The 20,974-nt window shown below is 51.6% G+C and overlaps 1 protein-coding gene across 1 annotated transcript in view; it reads left to right on the forward strand.

Annotated features, from left to right (window-relative positions):
* The first annotated feature begins 10,304 nt into the window (after positions 1 to 10,304).
* SYT6 (synaptotagmin 6) overlaps positions 10,305 to 20,974 on the forward strand; it is a 37,289-nt gene continuing 26,619 nt past the window's right edge. Inside the window, exon 1 of the mRNA XM_064398980.1 lies at positions 10,305 to 10,672. Within this exon, the coding sequence (XP_064255050.1) occupies positions 10,519 to 10,672 (154 nt within the window). The 5' untranslated portion in view covers positions 10,305 to 10,518. The remainder of the gene's footprint in view (positions 10,673 to 20,974) is intronic.

Below are 20,974 nucleotides of genomic sequence, written 5' to 3' on the forward strand. Positions count from 1 at the left end.
GGGAGGATCTCTCAGAGTGAAGGGGTCGGCCCTGCTCGATCTGCCCCCCTCACGGGGCTCTGCTGAGCTGGTGACCCCCAGAGATCAGGCAGTGTCGCCCATGGAACGGCTGGGAAGGGGCTTTGGAAAGGGAGAATCGCTCAGAGTGAAGGGCTCGGCTCTGCTCCATCTGCTCCCCCTCATGGAGCCCTGCTGAGCTGGTGACACCCAGAGATCCCCCAGCGTGGCCCATGGAATGGCTGGGAAGGAGCCTTAGAGATTCATTCGGAGTGAAGGGCTTGGCCTGGCTCCATCTGCCCCCTCACAGGGCCCTGCTGAGGGAACCTGTGGGGTAACAGATATCCCCCAGCATGGCCCATGGCATGGCTGGGAAGGAGCTTTGGAAAGGGAGGATCACTTGGAGTGAAGGTCTCAGACCTGCTCCATCTGCTCCCCCTCACAGAGCCCTGCTGCGGGCACCTGTGGGGTGACCCCCAGAGATCCCTCAGCATGGGTCATGGAATGGCTGGGAAGGGGCTCTGGAACGGGAGAATCGCTCAGAGTGAAGGGCTCAGCCTTGCTGCATCTGCTCCAATCACAGAGCCCTGGTGACCCCCAGAGATCCCGCAGTGTATCCCATGGAATGGCTGGGAAGGGGCTTTGGTAAGGGAGATTCACTCGGAGTGAAGGGCTTGGCCCTGCTCCATCTGCCCCCTCACAGGGCCCTGCTGGAGGGGCACTGCAGACCTGTGGGTTCAGTCTCATCCATTTCTCTCCATCCCAGCCCCAGAGATGAGGATGTGTGAGCAGAGCTGATGAGGAAAGCTGGGCATGTTTGTGCTGGGCACAGCTGGCAGCAGCATGATCCATCCCCTCCCTGCCTCCTGCCCTGGGCAGCTCCATGGGCACCAGGGCTGGGGATGGATGTGGGAACAGCCCCTGTGTCTCCTCTCATCGCTGTGGCCACAGGGCTCTGCTGGAGCTCCCAGCGAGCAGGAGCTCTGTGCAGGTCACCAGCTCTGTCCCCTGCCTCTGGCAAGTGGAAATGAACCATTCTTAGTGAAAAACCTCGTGTGGGAATATCACCAGGTAGTGCCAAGGAGCAGAATCACAGAGTCACAGAATCACAAATCACAGAATCACAGAGTCACAGAATCACAGATCACAGAATCACAGATCACAGAATATCCTGAGCTGGAAGGGACTCAAAAAGCATCACCCAGTCCAACCCCTGCCCTGCACAGACAGTCCAAAATCCTACCCTGTGCATCCCTGGAAGTGCTGTCCAAACTGTCCTGGAGCTCTGGCAGCCTCAGGGTTGTGCCCATTCCCTGGGGAGCCTTGGCAGTGCCCAGCACACTCTGGTGTCCTGATTTTTCCCTGAGATCCAAACTAAACTCCCCTGGCCCAGCTCCAGCCCTTCCCTGGGTTCTGTCACTGTCACAGAGAGCAGAGATCAGCATCTGCTCCTCCTCTTCCTCCCAGGAGGAAGCTGTAACTGTAATGAAGTCTCCCCTCAGTCTCCTCCAGGCTGAGCACCACCAAGGAACTTCTAATCTGAAATCTCCTGGGCTTGAGCCAGGCCTGCAGCGTAGCTTTGGGTGCTCTCTGCACTGCTGACACCGACCAGGAAGGAGATGCTCCTCAGCCACTTTCTGTCTCTCAAAGTTTGGGTTTGATCTCCTTTCCATGAGCAGAGTAGTACCCAGGGGAGTAAATCCACTGCATGGATTTGCTCTGAGATCTGAGCCCACCTGCAGGCAGGGGCCTGGATCTGGCCCCTGTCAGATTGACACACAATCCTTTTGGGCTTGTGTGTTCTTGGTGCTGAGCAGAGCTGAGGCCAGGGGAGGTCTCAGCCTGCCAAGGGTCTCAGCTCTGGATTTTTTGGGTCAAATCAAGCCCTGCAATGGATGTTGGGTGTGTTGATCCTGTTTGGAGCTCAGGACACTGAGTGTTAATAACAGCTGTGGGGCGGGCTGGACTTTCCCTGTGTGTACATCTTGTCCTGCTGCCCTGCACTGAACAGAAAGGAAGGGCATAACCACCTGGAATGAGTTCAGCAACAGGCAGAGCCAAAATTGGGAATATGGAGACATTTTGTCTCTTTCTTCCTTACTCACTGGCAGAGCTGATGGGGCTGTGGGCTCCTGTGTGTGGTCTGGGTCTCCTGATGAAGTTGCAGGGTGTTCCTGGTTTTACCAGCCTTGTGCCATGCTCTCCTGCCCTCTGGAAAACCTGATTAATCCGAGTGTGTAGTCAGCACTCAACCCTCTGCTGTGCTGTCTGGGAATTCTCTTTCCCAGCTGGGTGTCCAGAAAAACCTCAGTCTGCTCTTTGTTAACTCCTCCATTTCCCAGTTCCCTTTCCCAGCAGGAGATCTGGTGCTGCTGGTTCAGGGGGGACTGTGGACATGTCAAACCAGTTTAATCTCCTGCCAGTTATAATCAGCCTAATTCTCCTGCAGATACAGACCCAGGGTCCTTCTAGTGGCTGAGCAGAACATCATTGTGCCAGGCCACCTTATTTGCTGCTGGCTATTGAAAACTGAATTCTGTGGAAAGTAATTCAGTTATGCTGGGTCTGGAGACTCTGTCCTGCCCTGTGGTTCCAAAGATCTCTCTCCTTCTTGCCTTTCCTGAGTGATGGGCACAGCAAGTGGCTCCACAGGAAGGAATTCTGGCTGCAGAATCACAGGTGAAATGTGATTTATGGGGGCCATATTTGTAACATGGCAGAGCTTCATCTAAATCAAGACCTGTATCCCAGTTCCCTGATGAGTTACTTCTTCCTTTTGACTCAACAATGTTCTTTCCTGTTTGCTCCTGAGTTCTCAGAGTCACAGAATCACAGAGTGGTTTGGGTTGAAGGGACCTCAGAGTCCATCCCATTGCAGCCCTGCCCTGGTGCTGGGCTCTGAGGCAGTGCTGGGAGGGTGTCTGACTGTCAGACAGCAGATGAACTCAGCAAACAGCTCTCTGCCAAAGCTAACAGCAGGGTGCCCTTGTCTCTTGTCATTTAGAGCCTTGGGAAATAATGTTATCAGTAAGTAAAGACATTTAAACAAAAAAAAAAAAAAAATCCCAGTGAACTCCTTTGGCTCTGGGATCTGATGCTGGCAGGAGCAGCCAACATCTCACAGAGAGTCCCTGCACCATCCCCTTGCCCACCATCCCAGCCTTTCTCCAGGGTGAGCCCTCCTAGGCTGGAACCTTTGTGTTTGGGATAGCAGCCTGTAAATTTTCTTCTGGGAGTGTCCAAGGCCAGGCTGGACAGGACTGGGAGCAGCCTGGGGAGAGGAAGGTGTCCCTGCCATGGCAGGGGGGGTACTGGCTGAGCTTTAAGGGCCCTTCCCTCCCAGACCATCCCACTGCTGTGGGCTCTCCTGCTCTGCCCATGGGCAGGACAGCTTTATTCCAGCCTGCTGCCCCTCTTTTGGGGGTATGGAGCTCTGGGAAAGCAGATGCAGCAGGAGCCAAAGCTGGGAAAGGCCCACGTGCTGCATGGCTCAGCTGAACCCGGTTATTTCTCCACGAGGGTCCTTGGGGACATGACTGCCAGCACATCTGTCATTTAGGATTCTGTCTGTTGTCACCTGTGGAAGGAGATTATTAAGTAGTGAAGTGATTGACAAGGGCTTTCTCTTTTTTCTTTTTATTAATAGGAGTATTGCAAATGCTGCTCTGGGCTCCCAGGGGAGCTCCCTGCAGAGGAAGCTCTGAGGGTGAGCTGGATGTGTAAACAGTTCCTCCACACACATCCACACGCCTCTAACCAGGAAAAAACACTGGCATTGCTGGCTGCGGATCTTGTGAAAGAGGTGTGGGATGCTTGAGTGGGATGAGCTGGGAATGGCTGCGACCCACACCACTCCCAAGGGCTGCAAGGTGCCTGGGAGAGTAGAAGAGACAGGGGTAAGGAGACTTGGCCAAAGACTTGGCTCCTTGAGGGTGTTGGTGGGAAGCATCAGCCCAGGAAAAGCAGCTCCTGCACAGCCATGCTCCTCTCTGGAGGCTGCTGGAGCAGGTTAATCAAGGAGCTCTCAGGTTTCTTTTCACATGTTAATATTCTCCTGAAATAAAAACATTACAGCGTTTTCTCTCCGAGGCACAATTGTGCACCATAGGTTTTGTTTTCCCTGTTATAAAATACTGCTATTTTTATTACTTGTATTTCCACTGGGAGAGATAAAAATAACCAGAATACAGCAAATACTTTGTTAGCACACTGGTGGGGGGAAAAACCCCAGCTTATAACTCCTTATTTCCCATTACAGACAGCAATTTAGAGTGGTTCTTCCAGAGGGTTGAGATTAAGGATCTCCTACTTTGCTTTTTGGTTTCCATGAAAACACTCATGGTTTAAAGCCTGGGTTAATTCCAAGGAATGTGGGGCTTGGGACCTCCTGCCCTCCCTGCCAGGTGTTACTGGAAGGTGGCTGCAGATGGATGTGTTCAATCTCTGACTGTGCAGACACATGGAATTTATCCAGGGCCTTTTATCCGCCCCTCTCTTCTTTCCTGATGGAAATGGTGCTGAGACAAAGCCATATGCTGTGTGGACTGGGGACGTTTCAAACCTAAAGATCCCTCATGGCTGCTGGAGCTGGGGATCAATGGCCAAAGCCTTCTCCTGCTCTGGAAAGCCTGAATGCCACCTGGAGCCTGCTGGGATTAAATGTCAAAGGGCTCCTCCTGCTCCCCTGAGCTGCAGTGGCTGAGTAGGATGTGAGAGCAAAAGCTTCCCAGGAATCTTTAGCACTTTATAACCAAGGACAAATTTTAATCTCTCTTCTGGGCTCTAACACCAGCACTTTATTGGCCTTCAAAGAAGGTGCAGTCTTTTAAAAATAAATTATGCAGTGATACTGATAGAGGTGTCCATGGCACAGAGGCTGAAATGAGACCCTAAAAGCAGCAGTTTTTCATCTGCTCTCAGAGAAAGGATGTGTTAATATTGATCATTAACATTTAGGCAAAGGCCAGCTTGAGCCTTCTGACAGCCCTGGACCAACAGCACCACTCTGACCTGGGGAGGCAGGATTAACTGTTTGAGTCAGGGAGAGGAACTGAAACGTGTCTAATCCCAGCCTAATGCTCGTTCCAGGGATTTGCTGCCATAATCTTCCTGAAGTTTATGTCCTAAATCAGCCCAGCTTGCCAGGCTGACAGAGGCTGATAGCCCTGGGTGGGCTATCAGGGCTACCAGGCTGCCAAGTCATGGAACCATGGAGCAACCTGAGCTGGAAGAATCCACCAGGACCATCCAGCCCAGCTCCTGTCCCTGCACAAACACCCCAAAATCCCATCCTGGGCATCCCTGGCAGTGCTGTCCAAACTTTCCTGGAGCTCTGGCAGTGCTCTGTGCCCATTCCCTGGGGAGCCTGGGCAGTGCCCAGCACCCTCTGGGGGAAGAACCTTTCCCAAAATCCAACCTAAACCTGCCCTGGCCCAGTTCCAGCCCTTCCCTGTGTCCCTGGTACCTCAGCCAGGCCAGGCTCTCACTTCATTCATTTTATTGAGACTGTGGCTCATATCAAAGGCAGCTGTGGAAGGTCAGAGCTCCCCGAGCTCTCTGGACAATGGCTTTGAGCACAGCTCATCCTCTGCTTCCTGAGCCCAGCTCAGCTGATACCATCAGCCATCTGATGCTGCTGGAGCAGAAATGGCTTTTTAGAGCTTCCAGCCCTGCCAAGTCAGGCTCTGACTCTTAACCTTGAGGATATGCAAAGATTCCAGGTCAATAAAATGTATTTCAGAAGCCTCACCAGCAGGAAAGAGCTTTTGGTGGTAGTCCTACCTCTGGAACTCTTCCTGCCTGGATGAACAGAGCTCCAATTCCCCCTGGCCCCGGCTCCAGCTTTGTGTGCAACACAGCATATTCCAAGATGCCTCTTGGAATCAGAGCTTTTCAGGACACAGAGCCACATTTCCTTGCCGTGAATCCACTGAAGCCAGCCCTGCACAGAATGCCTCGCTGGCACTGCAGGACAGGAGCTGGCAGCAGGGACTGCCACCCCCTGCCACTGTGGCCTTTGGGCTGAGCAGTTTCCTCCCAGGCTGTGCCCAGGAGGGAAATGTGTTATTTATCCTTAAACTCCTCATCTCAGAGTGTGCTCGTGCTGCAGTCCAGGGATTTTCATTTTAGCCTACAAATTCAGCATGATCCTTCCTTCCTTCCTTCCTTCCTTCCTTCCTTCCTTCCTTCCTTCCTTCCTTCCTTCCTTCCTTCCTTCCTTCCTTCCTTCCTTCCTTCCTTCCTTCCTTCCTTCCTTCCTTCCTTCCTTCCTTCCTTCCTTCCTTCCTTCCTTCCTTCCTTCCTTCCTTCCTTCCTTCCTTCCTTCCTTCCTTCCTTCCTTCCTTCCTTCCTTCCTTCCTTCCTTCCTTCCTTCCTTCCTTCCTTCCTTCCTTCCTTCCTTCCTTCCTTCCTTCCTTCCTTCCTTCCTTCCTTCCTTCCTTCCTTCCTTCCTTCCTTCCTTCCTTCCTTCCTTCCTTCCTTCCTTCCTTCCTTCCTTCCTTCCTTCCTTCCTTCCTTCCTTCCTTCCTTCCTTCCTTCCTTCCTTCCTTCCTTCCCTCCCTCTTTTTCATTCTCTTTTCCTCCTTCTCTCCCCCCCTCCCTTTTCTTCTCCCTCCCTCCCTCCCTTTTTCCTTTCCTTCCTGGATATTCAAGGAGTGGAGTGTCTATAATCAAATAATTCCTCCCAACCCCCAAATTTCAACAGGGAATGAGCAGCCAGGAGGGACTCGGAGCACTTGAGGAGGGAACCATCATCTCCTTTATATTTCTGCTGTTGCTCTGTGCAGCAGTTTTGATACTTAGCACAAAGTAATTGTTTTTTAAACTAATTGCATTGGACTTCAACTAAATCTACCTCGCTGTCTCCACAGGATAAGGTGCTCTCCTTCTCTGTGCAGGCAGGAATGAGGTGAAGATTTGAGTTTCTCTCTGTTCACACACCCTGGAGAAGTGTGTGGAGGGGCACAGCAATGCCCAAATGTTGTGTTTATCCACAGATGACTCGGCGCTGTTGCCAAAGGATCCAGATCCGCGTCATTTTTCCTGGCAAGAAGCTCTGGATCCTTTGTGAGCTGTTTCCAATTATTATATTAACTGGGAAAGTAAACAATGCAATGCTATTAGATAGAGCTGGCACAAATAAATGCTGCTGCTCCCTCTCCAGACTTGGTTATTATTAAGAAATAAAAATATCAGCTTCAAATAGATCTTAATGTGGATTAAATGAACAGCATGTTCTGTCTCAGCTGGACAAATATATCTGGGATTCCAACTTAGTGGCACATTCATGGAATCATGGAATGGTTTGGGTTGGAAGGGATCTCAGAGCTCATCCCCTTCCAGCCCCTGCCATGGGCAGGGCCACCTCCCCCTAGCCCAGGTTGCTCCAGCCCTGAAATAAATGCCCTCCAGTGGATATGTCTGGAGCACAACACCCTCATTAATCCAATTGCAGCATGCTATGAAACCTCCCAGTTCCTCAAATGTTTGTGTAATGCTGTCTCTGGTGCTTGGCTTCTGCTTTACTGCAGGGAAAATGTTGCTCTTTCGTGCCTCTCAGATTTTAGGAATTTTCCCACTCCCTGCCTTGCTCACTGAGCAGCCTCGAGCTGCCACAAGCTGCAGTTTTGCCTCTTTCCTTGCAGTTTTCATTCATTTTGTGCTCCTGTCCTCGGGGGTTGTTTCAGAGGTAATTCAAGAGCTGCTGTGTTGCCTGTAACACATTTCTTTGTCTCCCGAAGTTTACTCCACTGCCAGCCCTTCTGGGGTAGCTGCTGCTGTGTTTAACTGCTGCCTCTGCCTCTCCAAGTGTGACACCAGGCCCCTGGACAGGAGCAGAGGGGAGATAAATGCTGCCTTGTAGAGGAGAGGCATCCACACTTCCCTTCATGCCAAGGGCAGGCAGCTGCAGGGAAAGCTCTGCCAGACACAGGAAACCCAAAGTGCCAGCGGGGATGTGGATGAGACACCACCACTGAGCCCCTGCAGAGATTCAGCTCTGCCAGCTCCCTGGGATTTGGGGAATTGTCTCTCCTTCTCATGCTGGGAGGTGGAAACGCAGCTTGGGGAGCAGTTTGGTCTCCAAGTGCCAGCTCAGTCTGAGGCAGCTGGAAAAAGGAATTTCTGGCCAGCCCAGGAGCTGCCCTGAGGGGTGGAAGGAGCTGCAGGGTTTGGGGATGAGGATCTGACTTCTCCAGGGCTGCTCCATGGGGCAAAGTGGGAGCTTCTCATCAGGACATGAGAGGGAAAATCTGTGCCCCAACTGCTGGGTGTGTGTGGGGGTGGCAGAGGAGAATTAGGAACCAGAGCTCCTGCTTGGGAAAAGCAGTGTTTGGATTTTCAGCTGCCACCTGGCTCTTTCCCTGGGCTGGACAATAAAGAGTGTGTGTGACATAAATTCAAAGGTACAAGGTGTAAAAAAGTCTGGTTTTTGTTCTGAAGGAATATTTGTTGAGAGTATGGATACAGGATCTTCTGTTATTGGTATCCAGCGAGGCTGGAATCCTCTGATATGTAAATCAAGGTGAATATTTGACCCAAGGTGACTTTAAATTTAAAAGTAAAAGTTCTTGGTATTACCCTTGTAATAAAATTACCCTTTTTCCCCCCAAATAATTGAATTTTATTATTGATTTCTGTGTTACAAGCTCTCAATTGGGCATTAACCTTTTTCAAAGAGTTTAGCTGTGGTGTTTTTTTGTCTGTTGAAATCTCTTTAAGATAAATTCAAATTTCAAATGCAAGACTTGACTGATATATTCCAGGAACTCCTTTCTTGGTGCCAGTTTTGGTGGCTCAGGCAGAAACTGTTGCTGTGCTGGAGACATGACGTGATGCCTGGGGCTCATTGCATCCCCTTGGGTACAAATCCTTTGGTTTTGGGACTCTGGGACACAAATGCCCCAGGGCAGGCATTGAAAGGAGGAGCAGAAAACAGGAGCTCCTCCCTCCCCAACCAAGCAGATGTTGTGTGGACCCAAATCTCAGGTTTGAGGCATCATCTGAGCCTCAAGTTTCTTAAAAAATAAATGGGTGAGAGGCTTTAGGGAGTTTGTCATGTAAATGTAAAGCAAACTCCACCTGAGCTTCATCTCTGGGCAGTTTCTGGTTTAGCTCCCAGTGACTGAATCTCTCCCCAGTAAACACAGAGCTTTGGGGCTGCTGGTGCTGGCTGCAGGTGCCAGGTGACACCTGGCACAAACCCCTTCAGGAAGAGTTCTCAGGCTGCACTTCTGCCTCAGCCTGTCCACAGCAGCAGCTCATGGAGCACCCCCAGGCCAGGGGTGTCTCATTAAAAGTCTCTTTTGTGACCAGTTTCTGGGTTATTACAAGGTTTCACTCATGTTGTCCTGGCAACAGAAGTTTTTGGGAGGAGCAGAGCTTGGCTCTGCCAGGCACAGGTGCCACGTGGGGACAGCAGGGATGTGCTGGTGAGGTGTCCAAAAAACCTTGGTCTGCCCAAGGAGGGACCAGGGTGGCCAAAAGGGCCCTGATGCAGCATTCCAGGGGTGTTGGGCTGTGTCCTTGTGCCACCCAGACCCTTTGTTTCACACCAGCCCAAGAGCTGGAGGAATTGGGGAATGGGGTGTGGAGCAGGTTCCGTGCCCAGGGCAGCCTGTGCTGTCCTGGGTGCTGGTGCCACCCCTGGGACACTGTTCTGTGACAGCTCCCAGTGCTCCAGCAGGTGATTAACAAAACCACAAACACGATCTGAGCATGCCCTGCTGTGCTGTGGGGCTGAGGGACCTGTGCAGCCTCAGCCCTGGCTCTCCACAATGCTCATTAGGTTTGTACAAGCTGCAAGAAGTCATCCTGCTGTACATAATTTTAATTGCCTGCTCCACAATTGCCTGTCAAATATATGCTCTGTCATGTGGCATGACCTGCCTGCTAAATTGCAACGGGAATAAAAAAATACTGCAGAAAGTAAAAGGGAAAAAAATCTAATTATGAACTAGAATGGCGTTCTCAGTCTCTATTGCCACCTGCAGCCTGGTGCGTTAGGACAGCACAAACAAATCAATAAAACCTGCAGCTTTTCTTCTGCTGCCTTTAGCAGTTGGGAGTAGTTTGTGCAGTGTTTGTGGGAGCACTTCGGTACCTCCTCTCTGGTGATGTGCTGCCCTCAGCCAGGAGGTTCCACCGCTCATTTTTATTTGCAAAATCCAGGGCTGGGACGATGAACTCTGCACCTGGAGAGAGGGCAGCAGCGAAAGGGTTAAAAGGAATTATCTGGGCTGCAGCTTTAATGCGTCTCGTGTGGAGGGCACGAAACTGAGTTTGGTAGGAGGTTCTTTGTCTGGAGCAGCCTTGGCAGTAAATAGAGCTGTGATCTCAGAGGCGATGAGGCACCGGGGGCTGCGGGCTCCGGCTCCGAGCGGCGGCCCCGCGTGTCCCAGCAGGTGCTGCCCCGCCAGAGGATGGAACTGGAGTGAAGCTGCTCGTGTGCTGAGCCCCGAGCCCAGCCTCTCCTCCTGCTGAGTTTCCTAGAGAGCAGAGGGAGCCGAGGATGCGGACGGGGCGATGAGCGGTCCCAGGGAGGATGGCCGCTGTCGCAGGGCCATCAGCATCCTCACCGAGCTGTGCCAGAAGAAAAGCCTGCCCAGCTTGGACCTGGACACCTGCAGGGAGTTCCTCCTGCTGCCTTCTGACCAGAGCCTGATTATCTCCGAGCCAGGTACGGCCCCTGCTCCCGTCTGCTGGAGGGTGCTCGTGGAAGGCAGGAGGGACATCCATCCCCTACAGGGGAGGAAAATGTTTGGGACCCCTGTGTTAGACCCAGGGGTTGGTCCTGGCACCCCTCTGGGAGGGTTCCTTCCCTTTCCACATGTTCCATGGTGAAGTTTTGGGTCAAGTTCTCCCTCACCTGTTGATGTGGAATGGGATGGCTGCACGGGGGGACAGCTGGGATAAAGATCCCGAGATAAAGTTCCTGTGAAAGTTCCTTTTTCAAAAACACAGACTCCTGACCTGTATGAAACAAAACCAAACCAAGAAAAAGCAGTAAAGAGCCTACTGAAGCTACTGGGATGGCAGGAACTGGTTGGTGTTTGAGAAATGGAGGGAATCCCATGGATTGCATGGATTTCTGTTCTTCAATAAGGGATCTTGGTGCACTTTCCTGTGTGTGTTCTGCCTTCCCTGAGAATTGCCTGAGTTGCTCCTGCTCAGGCTGTAGAGCCGGGGGGGACTCTGGTGTGCCAGGGATAAGTCAGGAGCAGGAATTCTGCTCTAGGAGCAAAGGGGCTGCTCTGTTTGCAAAGTGGGGAATTGTCCCTACACCTGTTCTCACAGCTGCTCACCCCAGAGATCTCCTGCTGTCACTTCAGAAGACATTGGCAGGGGCAGTTGGAGCCCAGGCTCATGTGCTGAGGAGCAAACCCCCAAATCTCAAAGCTTTTAGAAGTATTGGTAACCTGCTGAAAGTTGATTATTTGTGGAGTCCAACATTTTCACAGAGGCCTTCTTGTGAGGTTTCTGTGGGTAATGATCTGTAAATCCAGTGGATTTCAGTGTTTTTTACACCATGAGTTTTCACAAACTCTACTCCTCTGCTGAGCACACTGTGCACACAGCTGCCCATCAGTCCTGTCCCAGGCATTCTGTGTGACCTTCCCTCCCTCTCTCCTGCCCCTCTCTGCCAGGACCTTGTGCTGGGGTGCAGCTGGCACCCCCAGGGCACAGGGCACCAGGATTCTGCCAGCCCTTGGTTTGCAGTGGTGCTTCCAGCACAGCTTGGCTCATAGCTCCAGGCAAACACCCTCCTTCCACATCCCACTTTGTCTGTAACTTAATTCTCCTCTTTAAATGAGTTTGTTTTATACCTGCCTCTTCTGGAGGCCTCTTACCATGGCTGGTTGTGTCCTTACACATGACATCCCGTGCAGCTATTGCAAATAGAGCAAACAGCTTGCAAACTTACTGCATCCATTTGGGATTCTTTACCTTGCACTAAAATTAACATTTTCCCGACTCTGCAGCAGAAATACTCCACACTGCTCTTGTTCTGTCCACCCTGATATGCTGTATTTGTTTGTGCAGCCTATCCAGGACCTCATGTTCATGTCAGAATCACATCATCATCATCATCTGCCTTTAGCAGGGGGAATGTCTGTGTGCTCTCAGCTCTGGTTTGAGCACCAGCCCCAGTGCCCCAGGCGAGCTGGGCTGGGCTGGCTGCACGAGCAGCCAGGGCTGTTGTCTCTGCTCTGCACGACTGGGCCCATTTTTATGTCTAGACAGCACAGAGGACACACTTTGGGCCTGACATGTACCAATATTTCTCAGTTCCTGGCTGTAAAGCTGCTCCAGCAAAGGGGAAAATCTGTTTGCATCAAGTGTTTACTAACAGTCACAGAGGTACGATGCCTTCCCCATCAGTGGATGTTTATCTAATTATCTGCATTGATGCTTTGTCCATTTTATCCTGAAGTCTCACGTGGAGCAGATTTGCTCTGGGCTGGCTGTGGTCCCGTGCTCAGACCCAGCAAACCTGTCCTCACGAAGGCAGGCAGGGGCAGGTGGGGCTGTGTGGAGGTGAGCAGATGGCACCAGGCAGGTGCTGTGTCAGGAGCAGGGCAGAGGAGCCCTGGCTCCTGCTGGAGTGTCCCCGTGTGGGCAGCACCGCCCCAGCAGCCAAACGCCAAATCTGCTGGAGTCAAACTGGCCTTATTTGTCATCTTCATGTGGAGTCTCCGGCTTCTCGGGCTGTTTGTTGCCTCCTGGATAAATCTATTAACTGCTGGCTGGACCAGCTTTGCTTGTGGAGTGTCCTGCTGGAGTTCAGGTTGAAGGAAGCACTGCCAAAGCTGGAGCCAGGCTGCTCCTGCACAGCTCAGCATAGGGGCAGCTTGGTCTTTTCTGCTCGTTCAGCTTGGTCTTTTCTGCTCGTTCAGCTTGGTCTTTTCTGCTCGTTCAGTTTGGTCTTTTCTGCTGGTTCAGTTTGGTCTTTTCTGCTGGTTCATGTGTGGATGGGGAGCAGTATCCTCAGGGAATGTGGGGAACCAGGTATCATCAGCCTTCTTGAACTGCATCCAAGAGTGGAAAAAACCTGTGAATATAAAAATATTACTGTATAGTTTATGTAACAGTAAGTTTTTGTGTGGTGATTTAATGTTTTTTCAACCATTCTGGACTGAGTGGCTGAAAGGGCTGCTGTGGATGGAGTGGATGCCCCTCTACTCCCTGGTTATGTAACAGCTGAATCTCCTCCTCACAGCCAACAAGAGCAGCCGAGCTGCAGCATTTCTCTGTGCACACCCAACAGAGGAGCTTTGCAGGCTGCTGCCTCGCCCGCAGCCAAACCTGTCAGAAAAATGAGGAGTTTGGCTGGGGAAGGTTTTGGTGCCGCTGCCAGGGGGCTGTGAGGGGGAGCTCTCCCTGCACTTGGGCCCGTGGCAGTGCCAGGAATAGAGCTGATCTCCTGGCTGGCCCGAGATGGAGCGAGCTGCAGCATCCCTTTGTTGTGCCTGTCTCCAGTCCTCCCCCAGAGCTGCCTCCATCTGATCGCTCTCTTCCCTGCCAGGCAGGGATGCTGGCAGTGTCACCCGTGCTGTGGGGACAGCATTTACCACAGGTGATGGCCCTTCAGAGGATGGGCTCATGCTTTCTGTGCCCTGGAGGAGCAGTGAGAGCCCTTGGGTGCAGCTGAGAGGGTTTGTGGTGCAGCTGTACTGAAGGGCAAAGTCCTTGGCTGTGGAGCAGGGGAGTCAGGACCCCACAGGACCGTGGGGACAGTGATCTGTCCCCTCTTCCCATCCTCTCTGCCCACGGGAGTGGAGCTGCAGCAGCTCCAGGCTCTTTGGGACACAGGGTCTGTGCAGGCCCAGGAGCTGGGTTTCAGTGGTCCTGCTGGTCCCTCCCAGCTCAGGAGCTCCTGGGGTTCCCCACAGCCTGCTCTGAGCCCCCTGAGCTGGGTCCTGCTCCCCTGGTTCACAGAGCCTGGCTGGGACAGAGGCTGCCAGCCCACCCCAGGAGATCCTGTGGGGGAAAAGGGAAGCTCTGCTCATCCTGAAATGATCCTGCAGGGCTGAAGAGAGTTACTAATGAGAGTAGGTTTCGATGGGAATTTGGGCAGGAATTCCTCCCTGTGAGGGTGGGCAGGCCCTGGCAGTGCCCAGAGCAGCTGTGGCTGCCCCTGGAGCCCTGGCAGTGCCCAAGGCCAGGCTGGACAGGGTTTGGAGCACCCAGGGGCAGTGGAAGGTGTCCCTGCCATGTGGTGGTGGCACTGGATGAGCTTCAAGCTCCTTCCCACCCAAACCAGTCTGGGATTCCATGATTCTGGAGCCAGCACCTGGTGATGTTGATTTAAAGGATGGTGCCTGGGTACAGGAAGGAATCTATCCTGGGATCAAAGCACATCCAGGAGAAACTCTGGGTTTGATTTCTACCTTCAGCTCTTCAGTGCTGCAGCTTTCTTTAAGCAACCAAACAAGTTGGGGTTTTTTTGCCTTAGTGATCCATTTGAACAAAGCTTTGCTGCCCAGTGGAACCAGGGCAGGAGGCAGAGGCTGATGTGCAGAGTTGTCGCCAGCAAACCCTGCTCCTCTCAGTGTAGTGAGACCCCTCCTCAAACCCTCCCTCATGTACTGATCCAGCAAAATGTCCTGTGCTTTCCTGCTGCAGGAGGAGAACGCTGGGGTGAGAGGAGGGAACAGGACAGCTGGGGAAGGCACAGAGTCAGAGACCTCCTGGTAATCCGTGCTCCCCAGCACACGGCGTCAGCTCGCCTGTGTTCCAACCCCCAACATTTCAGAGCACATTTACTGCTTTGCCCCTTGTGTGAACTGCTCTTTTTGAAGGTCCTGGTGCAGGCAGTACAGCTTGTACAGCGCTGAACACCCTCCTGGCACTTGGCAAAGACTATTAAAATGTTAAACCAAGCACAGAAATGTTCTTGCTGCAGGCAGAAAAAAGGGAATTTCTGGGCAATAGAGGATTTTTCATCGTGGAACATTGGTGCAGAAAGATCTTTTTTTATTGAGAAATTGGTTCTGGAGTATTTTCTGGGGGAAAAAAAACCACCTATCCCCTGATAGATTAGCATGACTAAAGGGAGAACTGATGGCACCCTCATTCATGGTTATGGGATGCCTTCAGCCACTACCTGTGAAATATGGGCATGTCTTGAATTTACTCACTAGGCGTAATAACACACTTTTCTGAATTGCCATTCAAGTGCATTTTAAGTCAATATAATAGTAAACATGCTCCAAGCCACCCAGGCAAAGCTAATATTAATCACTGAAGCTTGAGTTTCCAGAGGCCCAGCATGTGAGGAGCAGCTCCTTGGGGCAAATATCTTTTTTATCACAGAGTAATGCACTTGCAAAATGGATCTTGCCTTTCCTCCCAGGAAAAAGCCAGCCAGAGCTACGTGCAGCAGATTTGCTCTTTAGCCCAACTAAACCAGGCTGGGATCCTGGAGGTATCAGCTTCAAACCTTGCTGTCAGAGGAAGGTTTGTAAAACTGGTGTTGAAATAAGGTTGAAAGCGGCCGAGTAAATCGAGGAAAAACCGGATTAAATCGCCTGTCTCCAGCCATGTGTCTCTGCTCGTGCATTGTGTGCGGATCCGTGGCTCTCCAGCTGCCTCTGGCTACGCTCTGCGATGCTCCTGGTAAATAAAATGCCCCTCTGGAGCCCAGTGGAGTGTGCGTGTTCCGTGAGCACCTCTCTGCATAGGCGCAGCTTTGCAGCCGCCTAATTGCCGCTGCTCGCTTCATTCCCGAGGCAGAGCGGGCAGGCTGCTGCTGTTTGTGGATGCGTGCGGACCCGGAGCTTGCTCCGATGCAGCTGCAGCAGCTCATGCATAGTCAGGGCTCAGCATCCCCAACTCCATAGAAACAGCAGCGGGATCGCTGCCGCCGCTAATTGATGCTCGAGCAGGGACCGCGCTGAGGAGCTGCCGCCGCTCTTGGTGAGTCCACGTCTCTCAAGTTACTTTAATCATTCTTTGCCTTTTCTTTTCATAATACGAAGCATGTTTTCGTGCTTTAAATGAAAATAATTTCAGCAAAACGCCTTTGCTGTTGAAACATTTCCCCGCTGCTCTCAGGATTCTCCCGGCGTGTGCTTTGAGCTGGTTCAAACCAGGGCACAGCCCGATCTTCCCCGCGGTTTTTTGGGATGGCTCCGGGAAGGTGTTTGGTGTTTCTGGGTTTGCAGGTGTTTGTTGCTCGGCATCCTGGCTGTGCTGGAGTTGCTGCACTCGCCGTGTGCAGCCGGATCCTCTCCATGTGTTCATTGTGCAGGGATAAACCAGACCAGAACGGGGCTCGTGTCTGATCCAATTGTTTTATTTAACTATAGCCTCAGCTCCCCTTGTTTTTCATAACTGTTTCTTCTCACTGCTCACATTTCCAGCTACAATCGAGTATTCTTTCTCAGGACCCTAGATTTCCATCTCATCTTGGTTAGGCAGCTTTTTCTACCTTTAATATTTGCTGTTTCTCTTTCTAAGACGACAGTCTATATTTCCCCTTCCCATCTGTGTGTTGGAAAATCAGGGATCTTGTCTGTGAGTGTTTCCATCCAGCGGACTCCTTGACAGAGCAATCGCCCTGGCAGTTGTTGGGGAGAGATGCAATTAAATCCCTCTGCCATGTATTGTCTTTAATTATATTTGTACCTTGCAAAATGGCATCCTGGAGGGTCAGGGAGGAGATTTTGGGAGTGATTGTCTATTAAATGTACATTTTCCCTGCCTGGGGGAAAACAGAAAGTTCTCCTGCGGGGAGCCCTGCGCGCGGCGGAGCCGCAGCTGCTGACTGAGGGTGTCTCTGTGTTTAGTTCAGTTTGTTGTGCTGTAGCAGGTTCATGTTTGACAACATCACAGCAAACTGTGCAGTGAAGCCTGAAGGCAGCACGCCAGGAGCTCCCTTCACACCAGCCCTCTCCAAACCATCCTTGGGGTACGCGGCCCCGGACCGTTTGGAATAATGATTGCCCAGGAATTCTAGCCCCTGGTGTTGTAATAATCTGATTTTCTGTGCCTTTGTAGCTGCTGCAAAGAAATGAATACAGTTGTGTGGCACAGTGTGAGGTGCCACCTCCTCAGTTTCTCTCTCCAGATGCAGCACTTCATCTCCTGGATGCTGGTGAGCTTTTACTTGGAGTTGTTTGATCCCAGCTCTGAATCTGAGCTCTGGTCACAATGCTCATGCTGAAAGAATCGTGAGCTGCAGAGGATGGAGTAGTAGGAGCTGTTGGAAAAGGGCATCTCAGAATCCATTTAATCAATGAGTAGGATCAGGCAGCCCAGCCTGCTCACTGCAGCACATTGGAGGGGTTCAAGATCCCTGTCTTTGCTCCAAGCTAATGGAAGCAGCAGCAGCTGCTGCTGATGGCAGGAGCAGAGCCATGGGAGGAAGTTCCCTCCTCACTCAGGGCAGCTTGAACAAAGAAATGCTCTGTTCCAAACCTCTGCATCTCAGTGCAGGGTCCCTGTACCCTGTGGGGGCTCCAGGCAGGCGAGTCCTTCCTGGCTGCTCCATGTGAACCCAGCTCTGGGTCTGCCAGAGCTGCTCTGCCCCTTCTGCACTGCTTGAGAGGCACAGAGGAAGAGGGACTGCTGTGGGTTTGTGTGGCTGCTTTGGGTCTAGGTGGCTCCAGTTGGCAGCTCCAGGGCACTAGGCTGGGCATCACCCAGCCTTTGCAGCCCCTGGAGCCAGGGCTGTTCTGGAAGGATCCTGCACCTCCAGTTTTGGGTGTCCCATGGGGCAGGTCCAGGCAATAAATGTTTCCAGAACATCTCAGGAGCTCAAGGAGCCTCTGGTGCTGGAGGGCCTCCATGTCCTGGGCAGGGGGCACTCAGGAAAGCCTCTGGGAAGCTTTTCAGGGCTGCTTTGTCCCATCCTTGGGGTCTTCTGCCCCTCCTGGACAAGGGTTTTGGGGTCCCCAGACTGTGTCCTCTTGTGGAGCCTGGATCCCAGGGTGGGAGACTTCCAGCAGTGGGATGGGCAGAGACCCCAGTTCTGCTCCCTGCCAAGCTCTACTCTGAGATCTTTTCAAGGCAGCCTGGTTTTAGTGGGGTTTTGAGCCAAAATGGGGTCTGAGAGGGAGACACAGGGAAGCCTCTCCCCAAAATTGGATCCCACTGTAGGAAGTGAGGGGCAGCAAGGTGGCAGCTCCAGGCTGGAGAGTCTGGGCACAGAGGCTCTGCTGAGCCTGGTGTCTCGCAGCAGACACAGCTTTGATCAAGTTTTTAAAAGGAAATTTCAAGTTCCAGGGTTTTTTGGTTGCTCAAGGAAGAGGGAGAGAGAGTGAAAAGCTTTTACTTGTTCCGTTTTGCATCCTGAAACGCAGTTGGATTTCTGCATCCCAGAAGTGTCTGGATTCCCATGGTTTCCTCTCTGCCTGGCTCTGCTCAGCTCCAGCTCTGGATCAGAGGCTCCCCTGGCACACAGGGCTCAGCAGTGCAGGGTCACAGCCCGGGGGATGAGGATGCTCAGCAGGGATTTAACCCCTGCCCTGGCCACTGTGTGTGTTCAGCACCACTGGGTTGTTTACAGATGTTGCTACAGCATATTGTGATAAAATGTCATGGGATTAGCACACAGCTTTGTGCCATAATTGCATTCACTGTGGCTTATAATAGTTCATTAGCTTGTCATCAGTTAGGCAGAAAGCAATGACAACTCTTCCTATCACATTTATAATGCTCTAGAGAGCAGCTGATTAAGTCACAAAGTGACATAAATCACCAGGGAATGTTTCCTTCGGCTTGGAAAAGTTTTTTTCTCTTTTTTTGTCACTTTTGATAACAGAAATGCTGCATTTCTGACAGCACAAAGTTCCCCTTTGGGTTGCACACGCCAGCAGAAGTTTCAGTGACAAATCTGCAGCCTGGAGGGAAAACCCAAATCGGTCAATAATGGCTGAAAACCAACATTTTTTTGGTCTTTAGGAGCCTGTGATGGGTCTCCTCCAGCCCAGCCACTTCACTGTGGGTCAGTTCTTGTCCCTGGTCTCTCTCAGCACCGTGTGGAGCCCACAGTCAGCAGTGGGGTTTGTGGCTGGTGGTGGGAGAGGGGAGTTTTGTCTCCAGGTCCATCTGGGGAGATGAGGCTGAGGATGGGCTGAGGGCTGTCCATGGGCAGAGCCAGGGTCCAGGAGGGAACCTGGGATGTTGGATACTCAGATTTGGAGTAGCAGCCCTGCAGAGATGCAGCTTCTGTGGGGTTTCAGAGCTCTGTTCTGGCTGCCATGCTGGAGGCTCCTCCTGCCCAGAGAGCCATGCAGTGCTCCTCAGCTATTCAGGATTTTTGCCTTCTTTTTGGGCAATTAACTCTTTCTCCATTCTGTTTCAGTGGGAAAAGCACAAGCTCCAGGACACCAAACTCTCATTTCACCTCACAACCCTTTCTTTGGTGCATTCTGCACTTCCATTTGGTTGACTCGATGATCTTAGAGGCATTTTCCAACCTTAGTGATTCTGGCATTTGTAAGTGTTGATTTATTTTTCCTTTTTCTTGTTACATATTCACATAGGGATGTGAAGTGCCTCACAGTTGACTCTGCATTTGAAAATCACCTTTGATGTGTCCCTCTGAATTACTCTGTTCAGATTTCCCTCTGGTTTTTAAACTCCCCTGGGGCCTGGAGCAGCTCCCACTCTGAAGAGCATTTGCTGTCTGTTCCCTGGTGAAGGAAGGACCAAACCATGAACTGAGGAGCACCAAGTGACAAAGGGTGTGACAGTGTCTGTTTAATGCACTGGTTTAATCAGCCCATGAGGTGTGACAAACCCCATCCGGGGACAGAGGGGATGGGGTCAGCACTGGCATCACCCACATCTCTGTGCTGCCTCCTCTGGGCCAAGACACACATGAAAAACACCTTCACTCTCCTGTGAAAATGTGAAAAGTTTAATAAAGGACAATGGGAGATGAGGACCATAGAGCAAAGGTTATTAGGGTTGGCACTCAGCCAAGGGCACCCTGTTATCTTTGGGGATGCCCCTTAAATACCTTTTAATTACACCAGCCTGTTGCATACTCATAGACCCTCATGCATAGCAAACTTTCCCCCAAATTAGTTTACATGTTCCAAGAACTGTTTAGCCTGGCTCCTCCTTGGATCCACCTTTTTGGAGCATGTGGATTTTTTGGTTGTGGTTTTAGTCCATTCTTATCACCTCCAGTTTTTGGGCCTTGGTCCTCACTGCCTTCAGACAGGGAGTGCTGATGGTTGGCAGATCTGTACAGGTGTGCTCATCCTATGTTCATTGGATGTTATCCCATCCAAGCAGGCATTTTAACACCAGCACACACATATCAGCTATTTCACTGAGCTTAATTAACAACAGAAATAAAAACTATGTATTTATAACAAAGTTACTTTAACATTACACATATAAAATCCATTTGAATATTTGCAAAAGCCAATATTATAATACGTATCTATAGCACACAGCAGGAGCTTCAGCCTGGATAAGTAGGCAAGGATAAAAACAACTCTCTTTGCTGCTTGCAGGCAGGGCACAGTGCAGGTGACAGCTCTGGGTGTCCCAGGAGCTCATCCTCTCCCAGCTCTGAGGTGCCCCAGGCGCCAGGCTGACATGGGAAAGCCTCGAGGCTGGGGATGCTGGAATAGAACTTTATTCCATGTGCAGATTTATGGTTTAAGCATTTTCTCCTTCATTATAACTTGGAGTTTATAAAATTGGGGAATTTGCAAGTATTTGCAGTAACGAGCTGAGAGCTGCTATCCAGGACAGCAAATTCTCAGAGAAATCTCTGCTCTCTGTGACCACTGACAGCACCCAAGGGAAGGGATGGAGCTGTGCCAGGGAGTTTAGGTTGGATTTTGGGACAGGTTTTTCCCCAAGGGGTGCTGGGCACTGCCCAGGCTCCCCAGGGAATGGGCACAGCCCTGAGGCTGCCAGAGCTCCAGGAGAGTTTGGACAGCACTGCCAGGGATGCCCAGGGTGGGATTTTGGGGGTGCCTGTGCTGGGCAGGGGATTGACTGGATGATCCTT

The sequence above is a fragment of the Passer domesticus genome, chromosome 25, assembly GCF_036417665.1.
Source record: "Passer domesticus isolate bPasDom1 chromosome 25, bPasDom1.hap1, whole genome shotgun sequence".
Lineage (NCBI taxonomy): Eukaryota > Metazoa > Chordata > Aves > Passeriformes > Passeridae > Passer > Passer domesticus.